The sequence below is a fragment of the Schistocerca americana genome, chromosome 1, assembly GCF_021461395.2.
Source record: "Schistocerca americana isolate TAMUIC-IGC-003095 chromosome 1, iqSchAmer2.1, whole genome shotgun sequence".
Lineage (NCBI taxonomy): Eukaryota > Metazoa > Arthropoda > Insecta > Orthoptera > Acrididae > Schistocerca > Schistocerca americana.
In genome coordinates, this window is record NC_060119.1 from 416,614,175 (window position 1) to 416,631,687 (window position 17,513).

The 17,513-nt window shown below is 39.1% G+C and overlaps 1 protein-coding gene across 1 annotated transcript in view; it reads left to right on the plus strand.

Annotated features, from left to right (window-relative positions):
- LOC124602277 (probable RNA-binding protein 19) overlaps positions 1-5,725 on the plus strand; it is a 106,369-nt gene extending 100,644 nt beyond the window's left edge. Inside the window, exon 17 of the mRNA XM_047136310.1 lies at positions 5,442-5,725. Within this exon, the coding sequence (XP_046992266.1) occupies positions 5,442-5,503 (62 nt within the window). The 3' untranslated portion in view covers positions 5,504-5,725. The remainder of the gene's footprint in view (positions 1-5,441) is intronic.
- Positions 5,726-17,513: the final 11,788 nt, after the last annotated feature.

Below are 17,513 nucleotides of genomic sequence, written 5' to 3' on the forward strand. Positions count from 1 at the left end.
AGTGGAGAGTCCTTTGTCATTTGCAGTGACTCGCTCAGTAGTCTGCAGGCTCTTGACCAGTGCTACTCACACCATCCCATTGTTGGTACCATCCAGGGGTCCATTCACACTCTTGAACAGCGTGGTCGTTCGGTGGTGTTCATATGGACCCCGGGACACGTTGGGATCACGGGAAACGAACTCGCCGACAAGTTAGCCAAAGAGGCTACCCGCAAACTGCCGTTGGAGATCGGCCTCCCGGCAACTGATCTCCGAACGGTTTTGCACCGTCGGGTCTTTGGGTTGTGGGGAGACGAATGGCGCACTCTGTCTGCACCCAACAAGCTGCGGCAGGTAAAGGAGACCACGACTGTGTGGAGTTCCTCCATGCGGGCCTCTTGCAGGGATTCTGTTGTTCTGTGTAGGCTCCGCATTGGCCACTCTTGGCTGACGCATGGTCATCTGCTGCGTCGAGAGGACCCCCCTCATTGTCGCTGTGGTGCGAATATGATGGTGGCCCATATATTGTTGGACTGTCCTCTTTTAACCGCCCTCAGGCAAACTTTTAATCTCCATGGTGATTTATCATCTCTTTTAGGTGACAATGTCGCTATGGCAGATTGTGTTTTAAGTTTTATTCGAGCAAGTGGGTTTTATAGGTCCCTCTAATTTTATTGCGTCACCCTCTTTTGTGCTGTATATTTTACTTAGTTTTGTGTTGTCATCCGACTCCACCCTAAACTTTCAGGCTGGAGGTTTTAACGTGTTGCAGGGTGGCTGGCTCATCCTATTATTTTCGTGATCAGCCAGCCTCAGTCCTCTGCTGTACAGTTTTACTTCCTTCTGCCTTTCTTCTCTGTGTTGTTTTTGTTACTGTGCTCCGTTTTCCATGTTTCTTTATTATTGACCTTGGGGATTTTCTTCCCCTGGAATTTTTATCTTGTGCTTCGAATGACTAATGGATGGTTTCCCTGTGCTCTGTGTGTTTATGAAACAAGAGACCGATGACCTCTGCAGTTTGGTCCCTTTAATCCTCAAACCAAACAACCTTTCCCGAGGGCATGCAGCTTTACTGTATGGATAAATGATGATGGTGTCCTCTTGGGTAAAATATTCCGGAGGTAAAATAGTCCCCCATTCGGATCTCCGGGCGGGGACTACTCAGGAGGACGTCGTTATCAGGAGAAAGAAAACTGGCGTTCTACGGATCGGAGCGTGGAATGTCAGATCCCTTAATCGGGCAGGTAGATTAGAAAATTTAAAACGGGAAATGGATAGGTTAAAGTTAGATATAGTGGGAATTTGCGAAGTTCGGTGGCAGGAGGAACAAGACTTTTGGTCAGGTGAATACAGGGTTATAAATACAAAATCAAATAGGGGTAATGCAGGAGTAGGTTTGATAATGAATAGAAAAATAGGAGTGTGGGTAAGCTACTACAAACAACATAGTGAACGGATTATTGTGGCCAAGATAGACACGAAGCCCACGCCTACAACAGTAGTACAAGTTTATATGCCAACTAGCTCTGCAGATGACAAAGAAATTGATGAAATGTATGATGAGATAAAAGAAATTATTCAGGAAGTGAAGGGAGACGAAAATTTAATAGTCGTGGGTGATTGGAATTCGAGAGTAGGAAAAGGGAGAGAAGGAAACATAGTAGGTGAATATGGATTGGGGCTAAGAAATGAAAGAGGAAGCCGCCTGGTAGAATTTTGCGCAGAGCATAACTTAATCGTAGCTAACACTTGGTTCAAGAATCATGAAAGAAGGTTGTATACATGGAAGAACCCTGGAGATACTAGAAAATGTCAGATAGATTATATAATGGTAAGACAGAGATTTAGGAACCAGGTTTTAAATTGTAAGACATTTCCAGGGGCAGATGTGGACTCTGACCACAATCTATTGGTTATGAACTGTAGATTAAAACTGAAGAAACTGCAAAAAAGGTGGGAATTTAGGGAGATGGGACCTGGATAAACTGAAAGAACCAGAGGTTGTAGAGAGATTCAGGAAGAGCATAAAGGAACAATTGACAAGAATGGGGGAAAGAAATACAGTAGAAGAAGAATTGATAGCTTTGAGGGATGAAGTGGTGAAGGCAGCAGAGGATCAAGTAGGCAAAAAGACGAGGGCTAGTGGAAATCATTGGGTGACGGAAGAAATACTGAATTTAATTGATGAAAGGAGAAAATATGAAAATGCAGTAAATGAAGCAGGCAAAAAGGAATACAAACATCTCAAAAATGAGATCGACAGGAAGTGCAAAACGGCTAAGCAGGCATGGCTAGAGGGCAAATGTAAGGATGTAGAGGTTTACCTCACTAGGGGTAAGATAGATACTGCCTACAGGAAAATTAAAGAGACCTTTGGAGAAAAGAGAAACACTTGTATGAATATCAAGGAAACCCAGTTCTAACCAAAGAAGGGAAAGCAGAAAGGTGGAAGGAGTATATAGAGGGACTATACAAGGGCGATGTTCTTGAGGACAGTATTATGGAAATGGAAGAGGATGTAGATGAAGATGAAATGGGAGATATGGTACTGCGTGAAGAATTTGATAGATCACTGAAAGACCTAAGTCGAAACAAAGCCCCGGGAGTAGACAACATTCCATTAGAACTACTAACAGCCTTGGGAGAGCCAGTCCTGACAAAACTCTACCATCTGGTGAGCAAAATGTATGAGACAGGCGAAATTCCTTCAGACTTCAAGAAGAATATAATAATTCCAATCCCAAAGAAAGCAGGCGTTGACAGATGTGAAAACTACCAAACTGTCAGTTTAATAAGTCACGGCTGCAAAATACGAACGCGAATTCTGTACAGACGAATGGAAAAACTGGTAGAAGCCGACCTTGGGGAAGATCAGTTTGGATTCCGTAGAAATATGAGAACACGTGAGGCAATACTGACCCTACGACTTATCTTAGAAGCTAGATTAAGAAAAGGCAAACCTACGTTTCTAGCATTTGTAGACTTGGAGAAAGCTTTTGACAATGTTGACTGGAATAATCTCTTTCAAATTCTGAAGGTGGCAGGGGTAAAATACAGGGAGTGAAAGGCTATTTACAATTTGTACAGAAACCAGATGGCAGTTATAAGAGTCGAGGGGCATGAAAGGGAGGCAGTGGTTGGGAAGGGAGTGAGACAGGGTTGTAGCCTCTCCCCAATGTTATTCAATCTGTATATTGAGCAAGCAGTAAAGGAAACAAAAGAAAAATTCGGAATAGGTATTAAAATCCATGGAGAAGAAATAAAAACTTTAAGGTTCGCCGTTGACATTGTAATTCTGTCAGAGACAGCAAAGGACTTGGAGGAGCAGTGGAACGGAATGGACAGTGTCTTGAAGGGAGGATATAAGATGAACATCAACAAAAGCAAAACGAGGGTAATGGAATGTAGTCGAATTAAGTCGGGTGATGCTGAGGGAATTAGATTAGGAAATGAGACACTTAAAGTAGTAAAGGAGTTTTGCTATTTGGGGAACAAAATAACTGATGATGGCCGAAGTAGAGAGGATATAAAATGTAGACTGGCAATGGCAAGGAAAGCATTTCTGAAGAAGAGAAATTTGTTAACATCGAGTATAGATTTAAATGTCAGGAAGTCATTTCTGAAAGTATTTGTATGGAGTGTAGCCATGTATGGAAGTGATACATGGACGATAAATAGTTTGGACAAGAAGAGAATAGAAGCCTTTGAAATGTGGTGCTACAGAAGAATGCTGAAGATTCGATGGGTAGATCACGTAACTAATGAGGAAGTATTGAATAGGATTGGGGAGAAGAGGAGTTTGTGGCACAACTTGACAAGAAGAAGGGATCGGTTGGTAGGACATGTTCTGAGGCATCAAGGGATCACCAATTTAGTATTGGAGGGCAGCGTGGAGGGTAAAAATCGTAGAGGGAGACCAAGAGATGAATACACTAAGCAGATTCAGAAGGATGTAGGCTGCAGTACGTATTGGGAGATGAAGAAGCTTGCACAGGATAGAGTAGCATGGAGAGCTGCATCAAACCAGTCTCAGGACTGAAGACCACAACAACAACAATTTCATTCTGCTTAAAAATGAAATGACATCCGGAGCTGTATGCTCCTCTGCTCGTCTCTTTTACGTGTGAACTGCAGCTGGCCACGTCATTGCAGGCTAGCTGTACCAACTGACCAGCCAGTGCTGTCGAAGTTAAACATGCTGGTAAAGCTGTTATCCTATATTATCGCTGTGTCAATGAGCGCATAATGCACAGCACAAAACGTACCCTTATTATCGTACTTGACAGAACTCGAGACAGCTTGGCTGTAGTCCCACATGAAACGGAAATCCAATGAGGTTCCAGCGAACGTGGAAGAACACATAGTGCATTGTATACATCAGGTTTATTCTTATGATGAACGGATTATAATAACAAAATCTGAGATCACTCTTTTTTTTAAAAGGAGCTTCAGTGATGACTATTAAATGTCACCAGTTAAGTACCTAATTCAATTAATTCACTCCTGAGAGGTTAAGAGTCTCTCCCATAATGAAATACGCATTAATATCTGCAAATGCTGCAAAGTAAAAACTATATACAATCTTAACAGCAGAGTAAAAACTACAACCAAAAATTACACACTCTATAGTTGTTGACCATTACTTGCCAATTGAACTTTTAAGAAAAATCAGTATTCTATTTAAAAGTCAATTTCCTTTCCAACCCAACTTACCTTCATCTTCAAATTTTATCAAAGATAAATAGCAATGTTAAGAAACATACATATTTTTGATAAAAAGTAGGAAGGGTGTTTTTGAGATTCTGAAAAGCCAGAGTTTTTTAATTTTTGCAACAATAGTTTAATCTCTCAGCAGTGTTTTGTTGAATATCAAATTAATGCACAGTTCAAAAACTTTAAAATGGCATCAGAGGCATCTCTATAATTTGAATAATTTTGAAGATACACTCAAATTCATTTCTCAAAATACCCAGAAAAATCAGGCAGTTTTTCATCTTTTGGAAGCTACAGCTAAAAGAATCTGCAGTATTTGTTAACTGCATGGGTGCTGTAAAATAGTACATTATGGTTCAAAACTAAGCAGAGTTTTGTTGATTTGATACGGATAGACACAAGCGTTATTGGGAACAAGGACCTGAGAGGGAACAATAGACAACAAATCTAAAAATCAGACAGTAGCATGTATATTTTTAAGTTTCTTCTGAACTTACACCTTGTTTAAGTGAGCGTAGGTGCATCCATCATGTTGTTGAGTATTATTTTTTTTATTTTGTAGATAGTACGGAATGAAAAATTAAAATGTAATGGGTAATCCTTCCCCGCATCCCCCTTCTCCACTAAATAAGCTTCAGCAAAATTCATCTTCAGAAGTCAACTAAAATCTTTTTTGAAACAAATGGCATTCACTGTCTGCTTTATTTTTTGGATGCTATTTTATACACACATTTTTCCTCTCATTTCAGAGCTGCCTAGCAAGAATCTAAGGAAAAGTACAGTTTCAATTGAAGAAATGGAAAATAGCTGAGGAATGAAAACTAGTTTTCAATATAGGTAGTGGAAATGTGACATAGGTAGTGGATGACATCATGGATTGAAAATGTGCTTTGTATTCAGTCACTGAGTAAATCGGTGAATTCTTTCAGTTAATTTTATACAATCTGCATGTAAATTAAGTAAAAATATTCAATACTTTGTACAAATATATTATTTCTCTATGAAACTGCTCCATAAATGAATTATTTATTAACCAAGTTAGTCATCAATTTTGCTTTATAGTTGGTGGATGTATGACAATGTTTCACTGTGCTGTCTACTTACATTACAGAATGCTATGACTGACTACTCCTGAATAGTGAGCTACTTCACTCACATGTCTAGAAAATTAAAACAGATATTGTGCGTGTGTGTGTGAAACAATACAGTGTCTACAATCACTCTTCAAATATTTCTACACAGAGAAGGAGTATATCATGTCAACAGACAGAAGAGAGGGACATTTTGATTTTTGTAGTGTTTTATCTCATCATCAAACATTCTAGCTAAGCTAAGCTTCCTTCTGTTTTCCAAAAACTGAAAACACCTTCTCCAGTCCATTGAAATGGTATGTGTTTCTTCCTCAGAGCACATCTCCCCCAATTACATGATGGCTGATTTCATCAAAGTGTCCATATACAAAGTGATGCTAACCTTACAGGCTTTTTTAATTTTCTTATAACTCTTTGCCTTTTTTTTTCAACCACTGAAAAGTGATTTTGTGAATTATTGGAAAATTGCATACAATTTGGAAATATTTGTGCTTAAATGCTGCTTCTTTTAGCCAACTATCCAACTGAATTCTGATATGTGATCTGATGTTACAGTAAACACAAAACAAAAAAAATCCATAAAAAATTTAAAAACATTTAAAAAAACTGCCATTCGAGCTAGGTGCTTTGAAACCCAAGTCAAAGCTAAAGTGACAACAGACAGTACTATGGGTGACTGCCTGGGTAAAGAAATATGCAAAGAATACCAGGACACTTACACTTGGTGCTGTGACTCCGAGCGCCACAATGGACAAGTACAAGATGCCTTGTGCTACCAACAAGTGCAGAGCATGGAGTAGTGGACGCGAAGGAGGAAGCAAACTGGTAAACAAGTGTGGCAAAAGTACTGCCATCTGTTGATGGGAAGAAGAATGTGGGGCTACTAGCCAGGCTGTTCACAATTTGAATTAGTGATTTACATTTAAAATGAAGAATGAAAAAAAAAAAAAAAAAAAAAAAAGAAACATTACATAAAAAAGTTACATGAAAAACGTTAAAAGAGCATTATGTGTGGTAAAGGAATATGTTGAACAGGGCAGTACAAAACTGTAGTAAAACTGAGTGGAAACTGCAACCTAAAATTTATGTAAAAACAGTAAAATGCAATGAAACTGTTCTCTCTACACAAGTGGCATGCAAGTTTTAAATTTAGTGTGGATACAGGTTTCACAGCACCTAGCCCAACTGGCAGTTTTTTAAATGTTTTAAAATTTTTTCTGGGTTTTTGTTTTTTGTGTGTATTGCTGTGTGTAAAAAAAAAAGTTATCTTCTGTCTCTTGCTATTTTCAGTACAACACCTGAAGATGGGCATATAAGAGCCCAAAACTGGTTGTGTGTTAAATAAAAGAACCTTAAAGCTGTAGTAGTATTTTGAACCTCTGGTATAATGCTCAGTTCTGGATATTCCTCTGACAGGATTGTTTGATTTGGTCGTATGATGTGATTCGTTGTGGCATCTTGATAGACCCCTGGTTTGCAAAGACCAGAATCCTTCTTTACTGAATCCAGTTGTGTCAAAGGCTTGGGGGCTGGGCAAAACATGCATTTGTCATTGTGTAACTCCAGAACTCTACTGATGATGCACACTAGCGATTCGAGGTCCCTTCCCCGCCCCCTCTTCCCCCCCCCTCTCTCCCCCCCTCTCTTCCTCTCCCCCCCCCTCTCCACCCTCCATCCCTCCCCCCTCCTCCCCACCACCACTGCCACCTGCACCACGGTACCACCAGTGAAATGAAAAGAGGATGACAAGCTGGGTGACAGCATACACAGAAAGCCTACATACATTGATTTGTATTTACTGCCTGCAGTAATCACAACTCCCCTTGTGAAGATATTTCCACACACTGGCTCACGGGGTGTGTTCCATCTCCAACTAGACAGCCTTCCAACTGAGCAAAAGGACCTGGAGACAACATTCCAAAGAAATGGGTATGGCAGCAAGCAAATAAGATGTGCCTTCAAACAGGTTGTACCTAGACAACAGCAGGGAAAAAAGAGGAGCTCAGATCCCTAGATCCCGTTTGTCAGCAATGTCTTCAGAAAAGTCAGCAGAATTTTGGAATGATAAAATGTTAAAATTCTTTTTCGCCATCCTCGAAGATCTTGACACCACAATAGTCTAGTTGGAGTAAGCAGATCCCTGACAATTATAAGCATTGTTGTCAGTTTTCAGTGGCATAGCACTTACAGCTGCAGACGAAAGCAACAGTCGTCTATACAACTGCAACAACAGTGAGGCGTTGCCATAGAGATGTTATGTTTACAAAATCATGTTATGTGATTGGTTGAGGTAGATGTGCAAAGCTGCAGTGCCTACCCATTGCAACTGTAAGGAGTCATTTTATGCCAACTTAACTGTCGATTCGGTAAAGGATGACCCAGGCCTTTGCAAACTAGGGGTCTACCAAATCCCTTGCCTATGTGGCAAAGTGTTAGCAGAGTAATTTACGGGTGGTTTCAGATTGGAACAATTTATCAATACATTAAGCAAGTTACATGATTTACACACATAAAGCTCAATACACAGAATAAAATAAATCATAGCATCCGTAGTTGCCCATAACAACACAAAAGATATTCACACACCAGAGAGGCATACATTCTAAAATCCCACACCCCCACTAGAATTATGCCTGCAAAAAAGATACGCACACACAACAAAAAACTACTTTCTCAGTCCAAAGTCTTGCAGTAGCAGATGATAGCGTGCCTTCGTCAGAGATTTTGTCATCATATCTGCCAGCATTTGGTCTGAAGGTATGTGCTCCACAGTAATTTGTGCTGACTCTATTTTTCCCCTTGTGAAGTGGTGTCTTGTATCTATGTGTCTGGTTTGACTGTTATAGCCGCTAGTCTTAGACATATCAGTTGCTGCCTTGTTTCACATAATAGTTTGACAGTGTCTTTTTTGGGGTTTGGTGATATTTCATTGCATAGCCTTTGAGGCCATAGTGTCTCGTGACATGCTGCGGTCAGAGCCATATTCAGCCTCAGTTGTAGATAAGGCCACTGTTGGCTGTTTCTTGCACTGCCAAGATATCACTGCTCCTTGAGATTTAATGAGATATCCAGTTGTTGACTTTCTGTCTACAGCATCTCCAGCCCAATCTGCATCACAGTAACTTACTATGTGGCAGTCCTCTGATTTAGAAAACAAAAGTTTCATATACTTAGTACCTTTTAGATATCTGAAGATTCTTTTGACTGCTTGCCAGTGCAGTATGCCTGGATTATTGCAAAAACGACTAACAATTCCTATCGCAAATGCTAGGTCCGGCCTTGTTCCCAATTGAACATACATTAAACTACCCATTGCTTCATGTTAGGGTATGTTCTTCATCGCTTCTTGCTCTTGTTCTGTCTGTTTTCAGACACATATCATGAGTGAACATCTGATTACTGTCCAGTGGTGTACATATTGGGTTACACTCTTTCATATTAAATCTGTTGAGAATTTGTTCCACATAGTGTGTCTGGTCCACCCACAAATAACCTTCTTTGCAGTTCCTAGTAATTAGGATGCCTAAACAGTTTGTAATTTCACCCAGATCTTTCACTTAAATTTTTCTCTGTGTTTGTTTTTAAAAGCATCTCTGTCTTGTGAATTGTTGGTAAAAATGAGCATATAGTCCACATAAACAGCAGTTATTAAAATGTCTGAACCTTGATTTTTATAATAGACACACGAATCAGCTGTTGACCTTTTTGAAGTTTAGATTCGATAGTGTACCATCTAATTTCAATTTCCAGCCAGCTGCCACCTTGCTTCAATCTATATACTGCCTTTTTCAGTCTTTTTACATCATCATCTTTCACTGTCTTTGTAACTGGATCTACTTCTCGAACTTTCACATAAATCTCTTCATGTAAGTCACCTTGTAAGAAAGCTGTGACAACATCTTATAAGTGATCAATGTCAAGATCATATTTAGCAGCCGTAGCAAATAAATACCTTTATGAGTTATATCTTATGACTGGTGCATCCTTCATATTTGCTGCAGTTGCTCATTATCATTAACTGGGTTGTCTGAACTTGTTTCGTCATTGCTGCTAGTAATCATTGAACTACTACTTCATGTTACACTCTCAGGTTTATGTTCTATGTCTTCTAATTCAGTTGTAGTTACTTCATCTTGCTTCTTCTCTGTCAGTGGGAGAAACAGTCGACTGGGTTCCTTTGATTCAGTTCCCTCTTTACACTGTTTCGAAGTATCTTCATCAAAAATCACGTCTCTTGTTTATATGATTCTCTGACAGTTAGGTTCAAAAAGTCTGTATTCTTTTGAATCTTCACAGTATCCTTCTAAAATACAATCAACACTTTTTTTGTCCCATTTTCGTCTGTTGGCTCTTGGAATGTGAGCCTTACTTCCAAATATTTTAAGATGCTTAAGATTCGGCTTCTTGTTTGTCCAAGCTTCCTCTGGGGTCTTGTTCTTTAGTGCATTACTCAGGGACCTGTTAATTAAATAAACAACAGTGGAGACTGCTTCTGCCCAGAATTTATTTGGCAAATTTGCTTCAAAGAGCAGTCATCTTGCTTTTTCTACTATTGTACAGTTGTAAAGCTCAGCCACTCCGTTTTGTTCTGTTGTATATGGTGCTGTAGTCTGATGTCGAATTCCTTCCTTTCTGTAAAATGTTATCAGATTATCATTCACATATCCTGCGCCATTATCGGTGTGTAGAGTGCAGATCCTTTTTCCGGTTTGCCTTTCTACTAGATTTATTAATTCTTGTATCAGTTGTGCTAACTGATGTTTATTTCTGAAGAAATATACAAATACTTTTTGCTGGAATAATCATCAGTTAGAGTAAGAAAGTATTTGGCTCCTCCAATTGATCTAGTTTGCATCGGCCCACACAAATCTGAATGAACTAGCTCAAGAATTTCTGTGGTTCTTGAGCTAGACCATGGAAAAGGAAGTATTGTTTGTTTTCCCTGTAAGCAAATTGCACAGGGAGTATTTATTGTTCCCTTATATGAAATTCCACTAGCCAGGCCATTACAAAGTGCATCCATAGCTTCAGAATGTAGATGTTGTAGTCTTTTATGCCACAAGTCTGCACTATTTGCCTGCAATACGGATTTTGTTTCAAAATTTTGATCGTATGTTTGGTCTAGTTGGTACATTCTATTTGCTAATGACACAGTAGCAACCACATTTTTGCGTGCGTCCTAAATACGACAACCTTGTTTGTCAAATGAAATCAAATGACCTTTTTCTACTATTTTACTAACAGACAGTAGATATGTGTTTAGCTGAGGCACATACAGAATATCCTCTACTTTTATTCTAGCTTTCTTGTTACCAGTGAGAACATATACAAATGAAGATCCTATACCTTTTACGGGTAAGTTTTCATTATTTGCTATTAAAACTTGCGAGCCTGTCAATGCTTCAACACTTCTTTCATTACAAGGATATTTAGACAAGTGCGCTGATGTGCCTGAGTCTACGTACCATTTTGTCCATGTATCTGTACCTGCTGCAGCTGCTGTTGTGAGAAATGTCTGGTAGCTGGCTGTCTTGGCCGAAGTTTTTTCGTCGTTTTTCTTCTTGCTGCAACAGTTTCTGGCCAGATGCCCGTACTTGTTGCAGTTATAGCACCTGGGAACCTTTTTGAATATCACATTGCTCTTTTTCTTGTTGACCCACAGAGCAGTATCGCTAATCAGTTGTTTATTACAATCTTCATCATTTATTTCTTGCAGTAGTTTATTTTTTATGTAGTCTCCTGTGATCAACACGTTTGAATTTTCTAAGTTCATAACCATAGGCTTACATTCGTCTGGTAATCCTGCAAGCAGAATACACCCAATCCATTCTTCTTTAACTTCAAAATTCAAGCCATTTAATTTTTGTGATGCAGAAATTATCTTTGACACACACTCTTTGACTGACGAACAATTATCCAGTCTGGTTGACAGTAACGTTTTTAATAACCACATCCTTCTTAAGAAACTAAAATCTTTGTAGACTTGTTTTAGCTTGTCCCATGCTTCTTTTGTTGTAGATGTATGTTGCAAGTGAACATATATCGATGGATGGACGGAGAGTATAATTTTGGCTCTTGCTGTACAAACTTTAGTTGCATCCTGTACTTCACCACTGACGCATCCTCACAATTGTGTGTGTTATAAATATGTTTACATAGCAAACTGCCAGGTACTGTAGTTATCTTTCCTATCAGTTTCTTGATTGTAGGCTGCGAATTGGTATTTACTGGCACCATGATTTTAGCGATTATGTCATTTCAAATTACCGTGTGCTGCTGCTAATTTTCCCAAGCCGGCGATCTCATACTTTTTTTAGAATATTAAGCTGATTTATAATTCTGGGCCGATAACCTGTTAGCAGAGTAATTTACGAGCGGTTTCCGATTGGGACAATTTATTAATACATTAAGCAAGATACATGAATTACACACACAAAGCTCAATACGTGGAATAAAATAAATCATAGCATCCGTAGTTGCCCATAGCAACAAAAAAGATATTCACACACGAGGGAAGCATGGATTCTAAAATCCCACACAAAGCATACATTGGAGAAACAGTACAGTATTGGAAAAACTGTACACACAATAGAAGAGAGGTCCCTGAACATAGATGCCACACTGAAATTTGCTGGACCACCAAATCAGTACTAGCCAACCATAATGTAAAAACTGGCTGTATTATAGGTCATAACAAAACCAACATATTTGGACAATCTTCTTTGTTCTGGGATTGCATGATTAAGGAGGCCACTGAAATTTGATTTCAAGATGATTTGCATAACAGAGAAATACAATCCTGCACTGATCCAAGAAAAAGAAAACTATTCCCTTTCAGTGAGGTCCACATCTAACGATGGTAGCATGGGCCCTAGAGACCACAGTTCGCAGTTGGATGTCAACACCCACACCACCACCACCACCACCACCACCTCCTACACAGATAGCAACAAGAGCAGAATGATGGAGGGGATAACGGACCATGTCTACAGGACACCAGTGATATCAAAGCAGCAGTCACCAAGAGCCAGCTGAAGATTGCAACGAGTCTGTTTACTGAAATATCATGAAGAACTTGGGACGTGGCCTGGGTGGACACCCAAGAATTCTACAGTTGAATGGTGATGGAAATAGCTTCTGAAGAAACTCCTACAGTTCATACATGTTTCTGTTATTCTGCTGGGAGTTTTTATCAAACTTTTCCTCATATAACATATACTTTGGTTTATATAAAAGCATTTCTCTTATATTGCCTCACTTATTTTTGCTATAAAATAATATTTAATGTGAGCTGGATGGAAATTAAAAGGAATGACATAAAGTTAACTTTAGTAAGATCAGAGACTTTCAAAATCATTATATTTAAAACCATGAAAATTACTAAAATATTTCCTATGTAGGTTGGATAGTTTTCAATATTAGCAGTCTTTATAATATATGTAAAATCAAGAAACAGTCTTCTCAACAATAACTTGATAGTCTTATTGCTTCACGGCATGGACTTGGCTGCACAAGTCTTTGTTGGCTTTTGTTTCTATACTGTAAATCAAATAGGTGAGAGAGAGCAAACAATTCGAAAAGGGTTATTTTCACAATTTCTGTTAAACTGAACAAATGAATTCTACAAAGCAAATTCAATGAAAGCATTTTGCTTGTTATGCGCATTCTCCAATAACATCACATTTCCAAAGCTGTTATTCTCTTGCCTGAACTGTTTATCATCAACCATACAAGGCTACACTCCAGACAGATCCTTTCATAAAAGACTTCATAACATTTAAATTTATATTCATTGCTAACAAGTTTATCTTTTTTATAAATACTTTTCATGCTACTGCCTGTTTGAAATTTTTCCCTCTCTACTTGGGTCATTGTCACTTATTTTGCTACCCAAATAACAAGACTCATCTTCCATTTTTATTGTCTCATTTCCTAATCTAATACCCCGTCATAACCAGTAAATTATGATCAGAGTTCCTATCTGCCCGTTGAAAGTATCTTACAGCTTAAAATCTTGTTTCAAAATCCTTATCAATGTACAGGGTGTTCCACATAAAACCAGTATGCCTCAAGTAGCCTGCCAGTTAATCACCTCAAATAGTTGCTTGTGAAGTGGCAATATTGTCTCAAAAGCAGGCTACACTGCAGAGTTTTGGAAAGCTGAGTGCAGCTGTGTGTTCGTGGGTCACTGTTGTGAGAAGCCCATATTGTTGAATTGTTACAGAAATGGGGTAGTTTGCCTTAGAACAGCAAATTGATATTGTAGAGTGTTACATGAAGACAGGCTACATTATGGAATGTAAATAAATGCTCCAAGTGAAGTATCCTGGTAGGAAACTCCCCATGACAAGCAGTATTCAGGATCTGCACAAGAAATGAAAGGCTGTTGGGTCCGTTCAGAATGTGCAGAGAAATTGCAACTGACGCTGGGGGACCCCTGAAACTATAGATAGAATTGGCATGGTCATTATGAGAAGTCCCTGCAAGTTCGAAGGGAGTTCACCACTGGAAATGGTGTATCTTGTACATCATACTGAAAGATATGGAATTAAAAGCCTATCACGTTAGTGTGGTGCAAGAGTTGAAATTTTAAGATCGAGGGGGAAAAAGTTCTTTATTGTAACTGGCTGTTAACATCAGATGCTAACGATTGTTTTGATACCTTGCTTTACTTCATGTCAAATGAGGCATGGTTTCATTTGTCAGGTTATGTAAACTCCCAGAATTGCAGATACTGGTTGTAGGACAACCCACATATTCTGCATGAATAAACTCTCGACCCAGAGAAGATAGGTGTTAGGTGTAGATTGCACACAGTGTGCACATTATTGGCTCCACATTTTTCAGTTACACCTTAAACAGTGCTGGATATCTAGAAATCTTTGACTCTTTTTACTAGATGCAAAGAAGCTGTATGCAGTATTCCAACAAAATGGAGCAACCACTCACACATCCAACCAAAGTATGGCCCACACCACTAACATGTTCCCTGAAGACAGACTTGTCAGTAGAGGCCTCTGGCTCTCAAGATCCACGGACTTAACATCATATGATTTTTATTTGTGAGGCACACTAAAAAGCAAAGCATGTACTGACAATCCCAACACAATAGACAATTTTAAATGGAATGTTACTAGAGAAATTAACATCACCACACTTGCAGAATTACAGTGTGTTGGTCATAACATCATCACATGGAGTCAGCGATGAACACACACTGACTATTCTAAGTAAGAATAACCACAACCAGAATCGAACTGGCGCTCTAGGGATGCAGAGAAGCATTACATTTCTCAGCTGTATGGGTTTTTGTGTGGGCGCACTTTACTAATGCTGTTTTAAAGCAGGCTTAAGGTGGCATGTTAATAAGGTGAGAAACTGATTGAAATTGTAAGGGTCGGAGGAGTTAGATACTGGAAAATAACATAGATGAAAAGCCAAATATTACTGGCCAAGCAAGCGGAATTATTGTCCATCTACACATATGATCCCTAAGAAACTGTTCAGTGTACAGCAGAAGGTACTTTGTACCAATATTAGCAACTTTCTGCCCTAATCCATTGGCATGTGGAGCAAAGGAAAAAATTACCATCTTCGTGCCTTGGTATGGTCCCTTTATACTAGATATATGATGGAGACAGAAGAATTCTTGCACAGAATTCTTGAGTACAGGTCCCTAAATTTACTTGAAAAGGTTTCATAAAAACAAAATCACCTTTCTTCCAAATGTTCTCATTAAATGCTGAAGTGACATGTCATAGAATACCTCCTAATACCGTGTTGGACCTCCTTTTCCTCAGTGTAGTACAGCAACTAGATGTGGCATGGACTCGAAAGTCATTGGAAGTCCCTGCAGAAACGCTGAGCTATGCTGCCTATATAGCTGACTGTAATTGTGTAAGTGAGCTGGTGCAGGACTTTGTGCATGAACTGACATCTCAAGTATGTCCCATAAATGTTCAATGGGATCCATGTCGGGCACTCAAATTGTCCAGAATGTTCTTCAAACTAATAGCAAACAATTGTGGCCCAATGACATAGCGCATTGTCAGTCACAAAAATTCCATCATTGTTTGTGAACATGAAGTCCATGAATGGCTGTAAATGCTCTCCAAGTAATTACCAGTCAGTGATCAGTTCACTTGGACCAGAGCACCCAGTCTATTCCATGTAAATACAGCCCCCACATCATTATGGAACCACCACTAGCTTCCACAGTGACTTGAGTCCATGGCTTCGTGGAGTCTGCACCACATTCAAACCCCACCATCAGCTCTAATGAAATGAAATTGGGACTCGTGACCAGCTTCAGTTTTCCTGTCGTGTAGGGTGCAACATATACATGGTCACGAGCCCAAGATGTGCTCCAGACTATCTCATGCTATTGGCAAAGGCATTCACATTGGTCGTCTGCAGCCACAGCTCATTAATGCCAAATTTTGCCACACTGTCCTAAAGGATATGTTCAATGTATGTGCCACACACAGTGTTGCTTGTCTGTTTGCACTGACAGCTCTATGCAAATGCTGCTGTTCTCGGTTGTTAAGTGAAGGCTACTGGCCACTGCACTGTCCATGATGAGGGGTAATGCCTCAAATGTGTGTTCCCTGCACACTCATGACTGTGGATCTCGAAATATTGAATTCCCTAATGATTTCCAAAATGGAATGTCCCACGCATCTAGCTCCAACTACCATTCTGCATTGAATGTGTGTTAATTCCCATCATACAGCCATAATCACATCAGAAGCCTTTTCACATGAATCACCTGAGTACAAATGACAGAGATATCAATGCATTGCCCTTTTAAACCTCGTGTACACGATACTACTGCCACCTGTATATGTGCCTAGCACTGTCCCGTGACTTTTGTTACTTTAATGTAAATGTTTTTTATTTATATTACAATTAATATTGTTAATTTGTTAATATTATTTGTGTTGCCTTTAATTTAGCTTTAAGTTGTATATTGCCATACTAGCGATTTAAGAATGAAAGGGAAAAAACAGTAACTATATTATGAAAAGGATAGACTGCTACTCACCATATAGCAGAGATGTTGAGCTGCAGATAGGCACAACAAAAAGACTGTCAAACAAGTAAGCTTTTGGACAAAAGCTTACTTGTTTGGCAGTCTTTTCATTGTGCCTTTCTGTGACTCAACATCTCCACTACATGGAAGTAGCACTGTCAAACAAGTAAGCTTTCGGCCAAAAGCTTACTTGCCTGACAGACTTTTCATTGTACCTACCTGTGACTCAACATCTCCTCTACATGGTGAGTAGCAAGCTATCCTTTTCATAATATTGTCATTATTCCATCTTGGATTTTCCATTATTTAAAAAAGAGTAACTGATGGAAGAAAAAAAGTGTCATCTATTTCCAATGGATATCATTCTACATCTGCCACCTACCCACTATAAAATGAATAGAAGATTGTTCTGCCCATTGTATCACATATGATATTTCTTCCCATGTTCCATTTGTATATAGAGCCTGGAAAGAATGACTGCATAAATGCTTCTCATGATTAGTCTAATCTTTTCTTCATGGCCCTTACAGGATTGTAGTATATTCATACATTTCTCTCTTAATGCTAGTTCCTGCAACTTTGTAAGCAATTTATTGCAGGATCATTGGTGTTTTCCTCGAAGCATCTGCCAGTTTAGATTTATCAGGATTTCCATTGTGTTCTTCTATGAATCAACCTAACCTGTGAGTACTTGTGCT